This window comes from Hermetia illucens, chromosome 3 (assembly GCF_905115235.1).
Source record: "Hermetia illucens chromosome 3, iHerIll2.2.curated.20191125, whole genome shotgun sequence".
NCBI classification, from domain to species: Eukaryota; Metazoa; Arthropoda; class Insecta; order Diptera; family Stratiomyidae; genus Hermetia; species Hermetia illucens.
In genome coordinates, this window is record NC_051851.1 from 78,819,234 (window position 1) to 78,836,148 (window position 16,915).

The 16,915-nt window shown below is 41.4% G+C and overlaps 1 protein-coding gene across 1 annotated transcript; it reads left to right on the forward strand.

Moving 5' to 3' along the window:
• The first annotated feature begins 234 nt into the window (after window positions 1–234).
• LOC119652458 (serine/threonine-protein phosphatase 5) lies at window positions 235–14,101 on the forward strand. Its single transcript, XM_038056622.1, has 6 exons — window positions 235–666; window positions 12,085–12,477; window positions 12,545–12,666; window positions 12,944–13,665; window positions 13,724–13,805; window positions 13,939–14,101. The coding sequence occupies exons 1-6, from the start codon at window positions 546–548 to the stop codon at window positions 13,996–13,998; spliced, it is 1,500 nt and encodes a 499-aa protein (XP_037912550.1). The 5' UTR covers window positions 235–545; the 3' UTR covers window positions 13,999–14,101.
• The last annotated feature ends 2,814 nt before the right edge of the window (window positions 14,102–16,915 follow it).

Sequence of the window (16,915 nt, forward strand, 5' to 3'; positions counted from 1 at the left end):
GACAAGGACTTGACTTCAATAAAAATTTGCAAGACCGCCTTGTATCATGCTGACTGGATAGCGTAACAATATAAAATAGTTTGAATTTGAAACTTCGGTTACTGAAAGATATCGTAAAACGAACTAAATGCCCATTGTCCACGCACCCAATTGGAAATGACAGCATTCGGCGGTTGAACGTATCGCATCGCGTCCGCTGCATATTACATTTCGTCAGCGCGTGCACGGTGTGTGAATTTCATTCATCCGTGCGTACGGCGTTAGTAGAAGCTCGGCCGGGGGTGCGACGCGGGGTGCACATGTGACAGTCAAGTGAATCAGGAGGGGGAAGACGAGTGTGCCCTGTGTGCCGATTCCGTGCGATTTTATTTGTCGTTCGTTCGGTTCTGTCGGTTTTTTATTGCTCAGTGAGTGATCCGCTCGTGAATTTCGGTTTTACAATTAGTTTCACGCGCTAGCATTAACGCAACAGACAGTTAACTGACTGCCGGAAATATCGTCAACGTCCAATTTGTAAATAGAAGTCACCCTCGCTGCTGGACAGAATGTCTTCGGAGGCACCGACAATTGCGAATAAGGACGAGAAGGCGACCGAGGTGGCCACTGGCCCAACCGACGAGGAGAAGGCCGAGTCCTACAAGAACCTCGGCAATGAGCACATGAAAAGTAAGCATTTGCAAGTGTTTTGGGTTGATCGCCGCCGTCCGGGCGGCCGCCTGTCAGGAGTCGGTGCCGCGATGCGGCTTCCGCCTGTCAATGCAGCCCCTCGAATCTAGGCCCCCTGCGAGACATAACCTAGTCAGGCAGGGGCAGGCTTCGTTGCTTGGCAATTACGTGTTTTGAATTACTTATCAAGTGTTGTCCTCGGGTTTAGCGCCAGAAATGAAATGGACGAGACCACGTTGAAAAACTCAAGGCCGGCAGGCATTTTGCCATACAGGCCCCGCGTAGGTGGACCATGCATCACTTCCTAATTCGAGCTCGGTCAATGGAGTTTGCACCCCTGACGTAGGACACTCGGCTGATTAGCATGATAAGTGCGAGTGATACCATTGTCTCAGTCAGCGCCCACTTGTCCAACTTCCACAAGTCATTTTCCCGCTCGGCTAGAATTCTCGATTACTTAACCTATGCAGGCGGTCGTCATAGCAAGGCGAAGTTGGTGCGTAAATTTGCATGGGAACCGTTTGATCGATTGGATTCGAATGCAGTTGCGAGTATTGATGATTTCATGTGGCGGGCACACATGGCAGGTCTCGAATGTTGTGCTTTTCGCGGCTGCAAGTACGGCATGCACCGCGAGCGCGCTGAGAGTCAGATGGTCTATTAGCAATTGGAAGCCCGCTGTAGCTAATGACGCGGAAACCGATTTTCAATGCCTTGCAACGAAAAGGTTCGCGTTAGGAATAATCTTTTGTTGAGGTTTCTTGGTATTAGGAGAACATCAGATTTATCAGACCTTCAGCTCCACTTTCACGTCAAATTCGAACCACTTTCTAAATGATTAGAGCCTTTTCCATGTAAAAATTCAAGTTAGTTAAATTCGTTTAGTGATGGTGATCTGGGAGTGATGGCATAACGTTTTACTCTGAAATTTACTACCCCTTTTGAGAAAAAGAAGTGACTAAATATTTGACGGTCCGTTCTTTTGCATTAACCCATTGCAGATCAACTCATTGAAAAAGTAAAAAGTCTAGTTTTGTGTTAAGGGGGTCAGCCTGTGTGACGGCCGTTTTTTGGCTTTTTTTAGAAATTTTTTGTTAAGAACTGGAGAAAGATACAAATACGAATTTTTCACCATAGATTTATTAATATCTTGAGCGTGCATAGTAATTTTTCCAGCCCGATCACATAGTTCGGTATTGAAATACAGAACAATTTATAGGCCCATCTCCAAAAAAAGGTGTTTTTCTGTTGCCACGATAGAGGGCGCTGCGACCATCTTAGAGAAAAAAGTAAATGGCATTTTAACGTACAGACTCAACTACAGTCCGCAAACTAGGATTATTAAAAAAATATTAAAAACTAAATTTTTGGTGCCTTGTTAAACTTTCTTTTTTAATTTTGGTGTTTTTTTTAAGGCTTCTTCAATGAATAAAAAAAACTACTGAATGAAACGCAATTATCCTAGTTTGCGGACCGTAGAAATATGTTCTGAATAAGTCATGAAAATTTCAAAGAATTTCGTTGGATAGATTTTGGGCTATGGTGGCAGCCGATTTTTAACATGCAGTTTCGAGAAAAACGCATTTAAAAAGTAGAATGCGACTTTTAGCCATAAAACGCGATCATATGGTTTCCAGATTCGTCTTTGAAAAGACATACCCTGTCGTAATCACCGAAAGAGAAGAATGGTCGACAAGTGGCCATGAGTCTTTTCAGATTACAACCCCTAATAATCTTCACCGACGGGTCAGTCATGGAGGATCGATCGGGCGCAGGGGTGTTCTTGGAGAATCCGATTATAGAACTGGCCCGACCCCTCGGAAAAATGACCATATTCCAGGCGGAGATATATGCCATTTCATTGGCAGCAGAAGAATGTCTGCGACAAAAATGGAGGGGTCGCACCATTCGAATCTGTTCCGACAGTCGGGCGGCATTATCAGCACTAAATGGCAACAACATATCAAGCCAGTTGGTGTGGAGTTGTCATCAGGTGCTGCTGAAACTTGGCCGACTGAACGAATCATTCCTGATGTGGGTGCCGGGGCACTCTAATATCGCCGGTAATGAGGAGGCTGACAGACGGGCTCGCCAAGGGTCTGGATCCACAATGGTGGGGCCAGAATCAGCTCTTGGAATCCGACCATCTACTGTCGAGTCTACTCTGAAGGGTGAAGTTGCAAGGATTCACGCAAGCGCAAGCGAATATCCTTCTGAAATAGCCTAGGGCCACTAGAGCTGCATTTTTGTTGTCCCTTAAGAAGTGGGACATGAACGCCCTAGTAGGGCTTTTGACGGGACACTGCCCCTTAAACTACCATATGGAAAAGATTGGGGTAGTGGTTTCCGCTATGTGGAGCCAATGCAGCTGCCCGGCATCTTCAGATCTCAGACGAAGACACCTTGGCAAGGTTTTCTTCAATGAAGAATCTGCACACTCTCTGTCTCTCGAGAATGTTCTAAGATTCGCTAAAGCCTGCGAACATCGTAGGCGGGAAGCCATTGAAGAGGCAACTTACGGGGATAATACAATGGGCCTAACAATGGCCTGAGTGCTCGGAGCTGCGGCTCCCCCAGTTAACTAAACTAACTAACTAGCCATAAAACCTTAACTGACCATTAATCTGCTATACCTAATCCATAAACCTTAGGTTTCTTGAAGAAACACATGCACGGCCTTGGCTTCAATTCTTGTCTTTTTAGCGTCGAACGTCATTCGGACCGATAAATACGAACTTTATTACGGCGATCGACATAAATCCAGCATGTGACTTATAACGTGTTTAACACTATAATTTCCGAACGACTACGAATATCAAAAAATCACTTTGCCCATATATTCTACACTATATCTAGATACAATTGATGGCAAAAAAAATTCGATTCCGCGAATTTGACACACGGGATGACCGCCTTAATAATCATTTTATTGAGCGTTAAAATGTTGACAAAAGTGTGTGTGGTACAATCAGGATCAAATGCAACGTAGAGACGTAATGGACAGAATGCGAGTAATTGGCCAGATTCTCTATTCGGTATGACATGGTTTAAAACATCCCCGGCGAGGGCTACATTTATCGCACATGTAGAATAGTTTGTTTGGCACGTTCTACCACCAACTCTAAACTCTGACCTCAACGCTGTAGTTCACAACTCGATTCTCGTGAAGATTAACAGTTATAATCGCTTATTATAAATAGTTGTTCAATAGTTTTCTCTTGTAGTTTAATCGTTTTACCTTTTGAAGTGGCGTTATACATACCAACAAATTGCCTTCATCGGTTATGGTGGAGTTGTCATGTCATTTGACCACCAGTAAATCCAAATCTGAGTTGGCAGCTGACCCAAAACTTCATTTCTTTGCTTTTTAAGCTTTTGTGTGAAATAAAACCTTATTAAAATCGATTCACTGTCTGTCTCTGTCTGTTTGTTTTTTTTGAGGAGGTGGAAATCTTCAAAAGACTGGCCTGGGCACGCCAGAGTGTGGGATTTTTACCCACTAAAATCACCCCCGACTTCCCGGTGATAGCACTTCACCTAGAGTTTCCTCTAGGTTCCTCCGTGCGCTGGGTCCTTTGGGAACCCGCAGTTTGGACAATTAGGCGAGGTGTCCAATTTAAACCTGTACAGGTATTGACGGTATCCTGCATGGCCGGTGAGAAACTGGGTGAGATTATAATTGATCTCCCCATGCTTTCTCTCCAGCCACTTCCTGATGGAAGAGATCAACCTGTAAGTCCAACGACCCTTTTCTGACTGGTCCCATCGCTGATGCCATCTGCTTATGGATCTATCTCTTTCGACTTTTTTACCTGCGATAAGGGAGAGATAGACCTGGTGTTATAAATGTTCATCATTTCGGATGCCAGAATTTCAATCGGCATCATTCCCGAGATGAAGAACGCTGCATCGTCTGAGACGGTCCTGAAGGCAGAACACACCCTTGGGGATGTTCTTCTGTAAACCGTACTCAGTTGATGTGTATTGCCTAAAACCTGCAGTGCTTTTCCTCAAATTGGGGCTGCATGCAGCATGATAGAGCTCACAACCCTGGCAACGAGTAGCCTGCAAGTATGCCGTGGGCTCCCTAAGTTCGGCATCATCTTTGCCAGAGCATTACTCGCGGTGGCTGCTCTTTTACAAGTATGTTTTATGTGCTGCTTAAAATTAAGTCCTCCGTCTATCATCACCCCCAAGTATTTGATGGCCGGCTTGGAAGTGATGATACGATTCCCGATTCTAATGCAGGTGTAATTTCTTTTGCGGCGCTTAGTGATGAGGACCGCTTCCGTCTTTTCCTCCGCGAGTGCTAGTCCAGCACTCCCTAACCAAGCCTTAACAACACTGATTTTTTTGTATCTGTTGTAGGTTAAATTCTTCGCATTTGCTAATAATATTAAACTCAGAGTGTAAAGCGTATGAGGTTGACTATTATCAATACAGGGCTTTCCATCAAATGATTTATTTAAATCGCTTTCTAAAAAATAGAAGGAAATTGAATTTTTAATTATGTGACATGGAGCTGTCATGCACTCGTCGCTCCTCACATCTTCTTTTTCTTCAGCATTTGTCCCGTTCACAAGTGGGGTCGGTTCGTCGTGATCGGTTTCGCCATTTTATTTGATTAAGCCCCTGATCTGGATGTAATTGCGAGGCGTAAATCCCCATCCAGCGTATCAAGCCACCGTTGTTTCGACCGGCCTTTTGGTCGTTTAACGTTGGCTTCGATGTTCACACCAATATTGGCAAGTTAATTCCCTTTAGTGCGAATTACGTGACCATACCATCGAAGACGCTTCACTCGCAGTTTTTTCACGATCGGTACAATCCCATATCGCGGATATCCTCATTTCTGATGCGATCAAAACGTGTCACGCCACCAGTTCAATGCAACATCTTCGTCTCATTTATCGCAAGACGCCCTTCATTGTCTTTTATAGTCGGCTTACACTCAGAACTATAGAGAGCGGCAGAGGGACGACATTGCGGTAAATTTTAGGTTTGAGACGCTCGCTGATACGTCGCTCATAAAAAACAACAGTTGTGGAACGCCACTTCATCCAGGTTGCGTTAATGCATGAAACAATTTCATTATGCAGTTCTCCATTGGTTGATAGCATTGACCCGAGCTATTTCAATCGCTTAGTTCTGGGCAGGTTACTGCCATTGACCGAACTAGGCGCTCGAGTTAATGCTATCAGCCAATGGAGAACTGCGTTGTGCTCCTCACATAGGGAAACACAAAACCTTGTATACCTGAAGCGTCAAGCTTCTGGTTCTCGACTTGGTGAAAATTGTATTGCTTTCCGAAACACATTTTTTCAGTCTATTCTCTCTCACAGTGGCAGTAGCATTACTCTTTGAGTCTCGACGATACCAAGAAATGAAAAAAAAATGTCTAGTTTTTTGCCGGTCTACGATAATTGCCACGTTTATCCCTTTAATGGCGATTTTTTATTACTTGTTAGCCATATTGGGTCAAAGATGATTAAAGCCCAATTGGAAGTGACCACCCAGGTAAGAGTGGACCCCAGTTGCAGGCTTAAATGAACGAATGAGGTGTTTTCAACATGAGAATAGAGCAAATTCATTGTTTGCTGTATGTTCGACCGTAGACGCAGGAGACAGAGGGGTTCAATATATACCGTACCAACATAGAAGAATCCGTGTCATGAGTTATGTCGTGAAATCTGGTTGTTGGGTTCTCCGCGAATTATCCCTTAGGAACAAGGGTCCTTAAAATCAAGATGCTGGATTTTAGATTATCTGCAACCAGTGTTAGGAATAATACGAATATATCCGTACGATGAATTTCTACGAATATATTCGAATTGGTATAAGTGAATATTTTCGTATTCAAACAAGTTTTTTAAGAGGTGGATTTTCACTCAATAAAGCCATCCAGCAGCTTCCTTTGCATATTTAGGTTTCGTTTTTATTGGGAGAAGAACCTGTGGTCCATTCCACTGGCTGTTCCTCAGTAACTTATATGTCATTTGGCTTTACTCTTTTCAGTTGTTTGAAAATATTAGAGATATCAGTTAATTTTTCGGACTTCGTTATTTTTATGAGATCGTAGTCGATGACTATGTGTTAAATGAAGAAATGCGTGTTTAAAATGTACAAGCTAAACTGAGACAAAATATGAAATTTATACCTCTCACTTATTTCGTGTTCGAAATGTGCAATGGGAGTTTAAGTGTCTCCAACTCATTGATTATCAATGCGCAATCGGATGAAAATTGTGTAATTACATAAGAGTTCTGGAAGAGGTTTAGTTAAACGTGTAGGACGAGCATGGTAACACGCAATTAGTAGACGTACTAACTTGTTACTATAGCTTGCAATCCTACACAGGCAAGATAATTGGCAATGGATCTTGACGAAGATCTTCCAAAATAGATGTGTTGTAAATATATTTGTATGTGTGAAAACAGGTTTAGCTTGAAACCCTTCCGAGTCCAGTTTACGCTTGGAAAAGATAAGATCTGTTATTATTGTTTTAGATATCGATTGTGATAGATACGACGCGAAGAAATACAATAAACGTTAAGAAGCTAGATAGATTTGTTTTATTTTATTACAAAAAGTGAAATTAATTACTTTACACTATGTTTAATTGCTTGGTTTTTGATAACTTCACTAACTAACTGTACTTTCAGGACCCTACGCATCCTATCCTCCTACGAATGAACCATCCTAATTACGAATGAACCAGGAACCGTCTACTAAGCTTCTTAGCGCTTTATTTTGTAATGTTTGTATGAGCCTTAGGATTAGCTTATAAGTTAGCAGCTTATTGTCGATGGTCAGTTGGGAATCCCTCCCCAATAGGCAGTATCTCTGTCTGTATCTGGCATTTAACTGCTTCTTCTTTCTTAGGATGTGTCCTTTCCAGCTGAGCTTAGCATGGAGTGTCGTACCCAAATATTTGACTTCACTCGCCTGTGGCATATGTCCGTCATCATAGTTGGATTCTTTTTTTTTTGTGAAGTTAATGTACGTTGATTTCCTTTCGTTTAATTTTATTTTACATTACTTGGTCCATTCTACAATGTTTCAGTAACTGTTTGTAATTTTATTTTTGCTTCTTCTACTTTTCTATTTTCTATCATTGGTATACAGGAGAAACGGTGTTGTGCCCAGGACACTGCCCTGCAGCACTTTGCTGCGATCTTTATTCAGTTCAGAGTAGGTTCCTTCATATTTCACTCTGAATACCCGCTCTGATACATACGATTTTAAGATATCGAAAAATTTTTCTGGGTGCCACACTTGTCAAACACATGGGCGACATCGAGAAAAAATTGCTGAGCACATCTGCTTGCTCCTGTGCACTTATTGGATTGTGGAATGCTGCTGTGGAATTCTGATGGAAACCGAATTATTGAGATGGTATTAGATTTCGATCCACAATGATTTGCTTCGGTCTCTTAGGAAGAAGCTTTTGCTCGGCTGTAGTAGGGAGTAGCGATATTGGTCGATACGATTCGACTTTATTTGACTCCTTCCCTGGTTTAAGGACCATTATAACCGGCCACTTGTCGAGGGACATATTTAATCTGAAAGCTATATTAATTATTTGTGATAATTTGATTAGGCTCTTTTCTGGCAATTCTTACAGTATTCCTGTAATAAGTTGCCAGGAGCTTTATTATGGGATACATTTATTTTAAATTCTGTCCTCAACTCATTTAGTTCTATTGGGTAATGGTCCACTTTTCTGGCTGACCTCAAGCATGTAGACACTTGTGTATCTAGAGGCTGGAAGGTACTTCCTAGATGCTTCGCAAACAGATCTGCCTTATCCTGTGCAGAATAAACCCATTGCCATATATATTTGGTAATTAAGGTCTTTAACTTGTTTGTCAAAAAAGTTATGGTTTTTTCTTATCCGTTTGCAACCTCTACGTTTCTCTGCAATTAGTTCGTTAACCACTGCAGTCAATATTTTTTATTGAGCCCATGATGAGCAGGAGTGCTTTGCTAATCTGGCTGTTATATCTTCATTGTTAGAAGATCGATCTCCTCCTTGAGTTGATAAGCAGTGTCGATTTGGTCATTTATAGTCATTTATGCAAACGTTTTCTTGGATGCGCTTTTTGAATACGGTCCACTTTGTTCGACTATTAGTCAGCCTGGGAGGATAGTTTTTTCTTTCTTTTCACTTTTGCGCAGGCGAGTGATCGGACATCAGGTTTCCATTATTGACAACATGGATGTATTCCTCCGAAGAAGAAATCAATAACGTAGGGTGTTTTTGTTACGTCCAGTATGTAGGCTTATCGCTGAAGTAAAAATTTCATTTTTGTGCTCTTTCTGCTTCAAATGATGCTCTGCCTCTAGATATTGTTAACCTAGATCCCCAGAAGCCTTTTTTCGTGTTAAAGTCATCTTCTAAAATAAAGGAACTTCCCATAAACTGGAAGAGTCGAGCGAAATCTTTTTTATCACCGGATCGGAGCGGATAGTATATTGGGGAGATTTTCACAACTTTGTTAAATAGTTGTACATCAATAGTCGCAAGCTGCATTTTTTCGTCTTCATTTTTCTCTCAAGAAGGCGTGGTATGTGAATCCCTTTATACATAGCTAGTAGCGCCATTTTGTGTTGAGTTTGAGGGAGGAACTCTCATAGATGTGAAAGGAGGATATAAAAATTTTGTATCAAATACCAATATCAAATGAAAAGGTTCAATTAGTACTTTTCGAAAATATTGTCGAGTGAAACAGGTCTCGTTCTCAGAACCTAGCCATCCAAAAAATCACAATGGTGTATCTCTACGAAATCAAGGCGTCAAAATACATTCGGTTTCGATATTTGCATCAATAAAGTTAATACTAGTATGTTTCCATATTTCGTTGGTTGGTTTTCGGTGCGGACGTTACCACCATATACTTTGTCTTGCCTTCATTGATGTGCAGCCCAAGATCTCGCCCCAATTGCCACCTGCTCGATCTGCATGAAGGCAGTTTGTAGAGTATGTGTGAGAATATCTTATAGATGGTACTCAGCAACGTGAATCCTCTATAATTGCTGCACGGTGTGATACCTCCTTTTTTATGTATGAGACAGATAATACCTCGTTGCCAATCGTCAGGCATTGATTCGCTGTCCCATACCTTCAGCACAAGTTGATGAATCACTTGGTGTAACTGGTCGCCTCCATATTTAATTAATTCGACTGTAATTCCATCGGCTTCTGGCGACTTCTGATTTTGAAGCCGATGAATTGCACCGTGCTACTCCTATACTTGGTGGTCTATAAGGCTTCATCCTGCTGACTTGTTGGTAAAATTTGCGCGCGTGGTGCGGTTGCTCCCTGTACTTTTCGAGTTCACAGACTTGTTGGTTCTCCCAGGCTTCTCCGCTCGACCGAGTTCGTGATAAGTCTCTGTGCCTGCTCGCGTTCTTTGAGAATGCAACATTACTCGGTATGCAGCATTCTTCCGTTCTGTTGCTAGCTTACATTCATCGTCAAACCAGCCGTTCCGACTTTTTTTGCGGCTGGGGCCAAGTATCTTTGTGGTCGTATCAATGATAACGTTCTTCAGGTGGTTGTGAAGATCAATTGTTGATGCTTCATCTCCAGAACCTCTGTTGACTGCGGTTATTGCAGCATCCATTTCCCTCTTATAGGTGTCGCGGAGGGCTGTGTTGTGGATGGCTTCAGTATTCACTCTCACCTGATTGTCAGAGGGGATTGTAGGTGGTGTCGTAATTCGAGCTCGGAGTACCATGCCAACGCGTTAGTGGTCTATATTGGCCCCCCTATATGTTCTGACATTCATCAAGGCTGAGAGGTGGCGGCGTTAAATCAGCACGTGGTCAATTTAGTTGAAAGTGGTCCCTTCTGGAGAGGCCTACGTATGTTTGTGAACCGCTTTCCGCACAAACCAGGTACTTCCAACAACCATTTCGTGTGATGCTGCTAACTGGATAATGCGTAATCCGTTATCATTGGTATCCTTATGTAAGCTATGGGAGCCAACGTTTCGCCTGAATACTGGCTCCGTCCCTACTTGACTGTTGAAATCTCCAAGTATGATTTTGATATCATACTTGAGACAGGCTTCGGGGGTCCGCTCAACTGCCACGTAGAAGGTATCCTTCTTCGACTCTGCAGTCTCCTCTGTAGGGGCTTGAACGTTTATGAGGCTTATATTTCTAAACTTGCCTCGCAAACGCAGAGTGTATAGTCTTTCGCGTATATTTTCAAAGCCGATAACAGCACGGTTTCATTTTTTGGGTGACTAAGAAACTTACTCCGAGCACCTGGTTTACTGGATGGCCACTATAATATATGGTGTAGCGGCTCTTCTCCAGGAAACCGGTCCCTATCCATCGCATCTCTTGTAACACTGTTATATCAGCCCTATATTGGGACAGGGTATCGGCTAGCTGCTCAGCAGCATTCGGTCTGTACAGGGAGCGCACGATCCATAAGAAACTGCGCAAATCGTTAACCCGTTGTCGTTGCCGAGTTCGTCGTTGTAAGATCCATCCTGTCCGAGGCTCCTTTCGTGGCTTCGTAACATCGGTTTTCCGTGTAGGGTTGGCCCTACCCAACCCCCAACCTGGAGGACCAGTTGGTAAATTTGGTCCCGTTTTTAGGCGCGGGAGACTCGTCTGCAGTTTTTCATAAAGAAAGAACTCCCAGCAATCACCACGTGGAGGTGGATATAGGGTTTGGTAGTAGAGCTGTTGGTGTTGATTCAGCAGGCGTTTCCCAGGTTTTATGCTCCATCGTAGGGACCAATCCACGTTTCGCCCTGGGACCTATACTACCCTTTGACCGCCTATCCCCTATTGGTTATTAAAATCTCCAAGTATAATTTAGATATCATACACGGGGTAGACTTCAAGGGTTTATTCCACTCCCTAGTAAAAGCTATCCTTTTCGGTAGGAACGAAGCGTGAAGGGGTACGGACGTTAATGAGGCTTATATTTCAATATTTGCCTCACAAGCGCAGAGTGCATACCCGTTCGTTTATGTTTTCAAACCTAAGAACTAATTAAGAAACCTACTCCAAGCACATGGTTTACTGGATGTGGTGCAGTGACTCTTCTCCTAGAAACGAATTTCTTGTAACGTGGTGACATCAGCCTTATATTGGGGCAGGGTATTTACTAGCCGCTCCTATTCTGTACAGAAAGTGAGCGTTCCATGAGAAAATGAGCAAATCTTTTGTATTTTCCCATTGCCTTTTAAACCCCGTGCCTTGAAACTGACTTGACCAAAATTCTTATGATGCCACCGTGTCACTCCTTAGGGTTCTTCGCGAAAGGTGAAGTCTCCTAAGATCTCTAAGATCTTTCCAATGCGAAAGAGACGAAACAAGAACCTTTTAAAATCTTCATATTATTATACAATTGTTGGAACTAAGCAGATGCTCAAAACCTTTTTTCTTTTACAGAAAAGGAATACACCAAGGCTATCGAATGTTATACAGAAGCCCTCAAATATAATCCACACAATGCCGTCTATTATGCTAACCGAAGCTTGGCCCATTTACGGCAAGAGAGCTTCGGTTATGCTCTATCCGATGGTATTGCGGCTGTAAAAGAAGATCCCATGTACCTGAAGGGTTACTATCGACGAGCAGCGGCGCATATGTCTCTAGGAAAATTTAAGCAGGCACTTTCAGACTTTGAATATGTAGCAAAAGTACGACCAAATGATGAAAATGCCAAAGTGAAATTTACTGAATGTAAGAAAATAGTTAAACGACAAGCTTTTGAACGGGCCATAGCTGTGGACAAGCCAGACAAAACATTGTCGGAAATGTTTTCGGATTTAGAGTTTATAGGTAAGGCCAGAAGATAGGGTGTGAGGTGTGTTATGGTTTTTAATTGATGGAAAATCTGAATTTCCAGCGATTGAGGATGATTACAATGGACCAAAGCTAGAAGATGGTAAGGTTACGTTAACATTCATGAAAGAACTCATGCAACATTATAAGGCTCAGAAGAAATTACACAAGAAGTTTGCGTACAAGGTAAGACCGTTGAAATATATTATTGCTTTTTAGAATTTAATAGTCTATGCGTTATTGGATTTAGAGATGATTAGCACTACTTTACCAATTGTCACGTAGTTTCGGAGAAATGCGGGAAATTGTTTGGTTGAAATTCCATATGTTCATTCAAACTTGTGATTTCAGTACAAAATTCAGATATATTCTCCGAAAGTTACAATTACAGCAGATAATTACCCAATGACAGTCGACAGTCGTTCTATCTTTCCTATTTACATAAAAATTATATTTTTTTCAGATACTGTGTGATATTGACACATACCTTCGAAAGCAACCCTCTCTAGTTGATATAACTGTTCCCGCTGAAGCAAAGTTCACAATCTGTGGTGATATACATGGTCAGTTTTATGACCTTATGAATATATTCGAAATCAACGGATTGCCATCAGAAACAAACCCGTACTTGTTCAACGGAGACTTCGTCGATCGAGGCTCATTTTCAGTTGAATGTATTTTTACACTGTTCGGTTTTAAACTTTTATATCCAAATCACTTTTTCATGTCCCGTGGCAATCACGAGAGTATTAATATGAATCAAATGTATGGATTTACCGGTGAAGTAACAGCTAAATACACTTCTACGATGGCGGATATGTTCACACAAGTATTCAATTGGTTACCGTTGTGCCACTGTATCAATAACAAAATCCTCATCATGCATGGAGGTTTGTTCTCAACCGACAATGTAACATTAGATGATTTACGGAAGATTGAGAGGAACCGACAACCCCCGGAAGAAGGTTTAATGTGCGAATTATTATGGAGTGATCCACAAGAGGCCATTGGACGGGGACCGTCAAAACGTGGTGTAGGAATACAATTCGGACCCGATGTAACGAAGAGATTCTGCGAAAAGAACAATCTAGAATATGTTGTTAGGAGTCATGAAGTTAAGGATGCCGGATATGAGGTAACACATAACGGCCAATGCATCACTGTTTTTTCGGCACCAAATTATTGGTAAGGATGATGGCTATGCGTTTGAAAATCGAAATTGTAATGTATTTGGTTTTTCTAGTGATACTATGGGCAATAATGGAGCATTTATAAATATTAAAGGCAATGATCTTAAGCCTAATTTCACTTCATTCGAAGCTGTGGTGAGTATCCTATTACAAGAGTAAAATGTGCCTGAAAGTCACGAAGATTCTTTAATAGTTTTTAGCATGTTTAGTTGTAATTGAAGGAAACATCTTGCCCAATTCCTAATTCAAACGTTTTTCTTAATTACAGAGCCATCCAGATGTTAAACCCATGGCTTACGCAAGTTCAATAATGAGTTTACTAGGGTAGTGGTAATGCAATTATTAATCTAAAGAAATTATGTTCAATTAGCCGTAATTGAATCTGCGAAGAAATAAACAAAACAATAATAAAAGCAAGACGATAAAAGTAATCGAGTGAAATTTAGTAAACTGGGAAACCAAAACCAAACAACAAATATTGAAAAATAAAAGAAATTATGTAAAAAGCTTGTTTTCTATTGTAATGATTCTGGTAGAATAAGTACTGCTGTTGGGGTATCGATCTTAAGATTGAATGTTTCTACTAGAGTATGTGCAGTTTTTCTTACGCTTTTGAGTGAGTGAGAAGTCAGTCTGCCTACTAGACTGGAGCTACATCTCCTTACCGTCCGAATGCAGAGGTCCCTGAACATAAGCCTTGAAGCGGGTTAGAATACTAGGGAAGAAAAATCTGAAAAAATCATGAAGCTGCCTCCATATGGTGCCCAGGCCTCAAAATACTCCCCACATCGATATCTGCTCAAATTAAGTTAATAATAGTATATTACCGTATTTTTGGGGAAATTGAGTAAAGCCCCCCTTAAGTTTATCCCAGAGTTATAAAATGGTAGTAGTATAAAATATAATATGAAGCATATTATCTCCAAGTTTGATCAAAATAATACTGTTAGTAACAAAGTTACAGTAGCTCAAAGTTGACTTTCCCCTGTAAATTTACTGCAACTAAATATCAGTATCACATTGAAGTGGGTAGCCAGACATGCTAAATGCATACACATAACGGGCTACCTACAAATGGGATAGTTCTACAGTTAAATATGCTCACACTCAGAAGCAAACAAAACCTTTCATACCTGAAGCGCCCAGCTTCCGGTTTCCCGACTTGTCTATTATATTAACGGAATATTTATCTGCATGATGTTAATGCTAAATTATATCTATTTTGTCAATTATAAGGATTTTTTAGTTCACATAATATACCATAATCTAAATAAGATCACCATTTTCTGAATAACTATCTCTACAAAAGCTCGATTGCGAAATATCATATTGCTGCCATCAGTTTAATCACCACTATCACTTGCTGAATAACTGAGAACAATCTGATAAATAGTTTAAATAAAATCCTCCAATCCTAATTTTTCGTTCATCGAGATGGTTACACATTTGAAACTGTATCGAAATGTGGAAGCTTACAAAGCAAAAGAGAGGGGTAGTTTCCAAAATCGCGTTCACAGTGTCAATGTTTGTGTCTAGAGAATAAAAGAGAGAAAGAATCAAGCAAATCAAATAGTAAATGGCCGAGCAATCTCAAAAAGTATCTAAAGTATTCATCTAACTAACTAGGTTTTTAATGGCATTGTGGACAGCCTTGTATCTCCCGAGATACTGACTCATCTTAAAATATTTGCGTTATTAATGTTTTAAAGCTGATACTTGCTAGGTTGTGTGTGTCCAGATGGCTCAAGTGGTTAGAGCCCTGGACTGCCGTAGCGGTCGCGGTTCAAATCTCACTGGTGGCAGGGGGATTTGTTATCGTAACTGGATGTCGAATACCAGTCGACTCAGCTTTGAATGAGTGAATACCTGAGTCAAATCAGGGTAATAATCTCGGGCGAGCGCAATGCTGACCACATTGCCTCCTAGTGTACCGTTACGCTCTTGAATGAAGTGCTCTAACACACTTCAAGGCCCTGATCCAACATGGATTGTTGCGCCAACGATTATTATTATATTAATGAATGGTTGTAAGTCTGTTCTTGTAAGTTCAAGAAATTTTCCTCAATGAAAAAAGTGATTTATTAGAAAGTGGACAGTGACTGAAAATAATGATTCCACATCCCAAAATAAATTTAATTAGTAATAGTTTCAAACTGCATTGGAGATAAAAAGACATTAGTGTAGTGATAAAAGCAAATTGTTTAGTTTAGACAAGTTATCGTAAAAAGAAATCGGTGAATGTTATGTTATGAATGTAGTTCGGCATCAAATTTTACAAAGTGAAGTTTTGAATAACATAAACCGTCGTTGCAATTGGGAGAGTAAAAGGATTTCAGCGGTGAGTGATGATTTTATTATTCTATTATTATTTAAACAGGTGAGTATTATGTGTTTAGCTTTAATTAATGAGCCATATATTCGCTGGACCAATATTTAGGTATTACTTCGCAGGTGGGTTTGCCTTTAAGTGCTCGTGCTTCTCGTCCTTGTGCATTCTTCCACGGGTATACTGTCTGGGTTCAAGCCGCTTCCCGCACAGGTTCATTTGCTCTATGGTGAAACATGGGCAACATCATATGCTCTGCATCCTCCGGTATGTGACTACATACAAGACAATCCACTCCCAGTTACCCAGCCCAAAACGGTGCAGATAGTGCCTGTCACATTCCTGTGTTCTGTGTGTCCTCCATATGTCTTGTATGGAATAGCACAATAATTTTGTTCGCCAGAATGTCGACTGGAATCATGTCCGCCACTTCCAGTTCTCCCTTATGTGATGCGGCTCTGAAAGCGCTGCAAACTCTCAGAGCCATCAACCGGCAAATCGAATTCACTTGCTTTCTTCTCTGTAAGCTTGCAAGCGCATTCGATTAAAAGCAATCTTCTACAGTGTTGCGGCTCTCAACATTCAGCAACATTCTTACAAGTGCCGTGGGGACCCAATACCGACCCCTATAGTACCCCCGCCGCGACAATGTATTCTTCGAGCCCTTATTCGTCTCCGTCTCCTGGAGAGGTCATCTTGACCAGACTCGCTAAATATCCAGGAACAGGTGGAATCGAATACGTTTTTGCCAGGGCCAACAGCCATCAGAATCCAGCAAGTATTTTCAGTTCACCACCGAAATCCATACTGGTGTTCTGATATGCTGATGTGGATGACGTATCCATCAGGCAGATCGGATGATATAATGCTGGATCTGCAGGTGGCTTATTGAGTATGGAAAGCTACAACACCTTTGGCT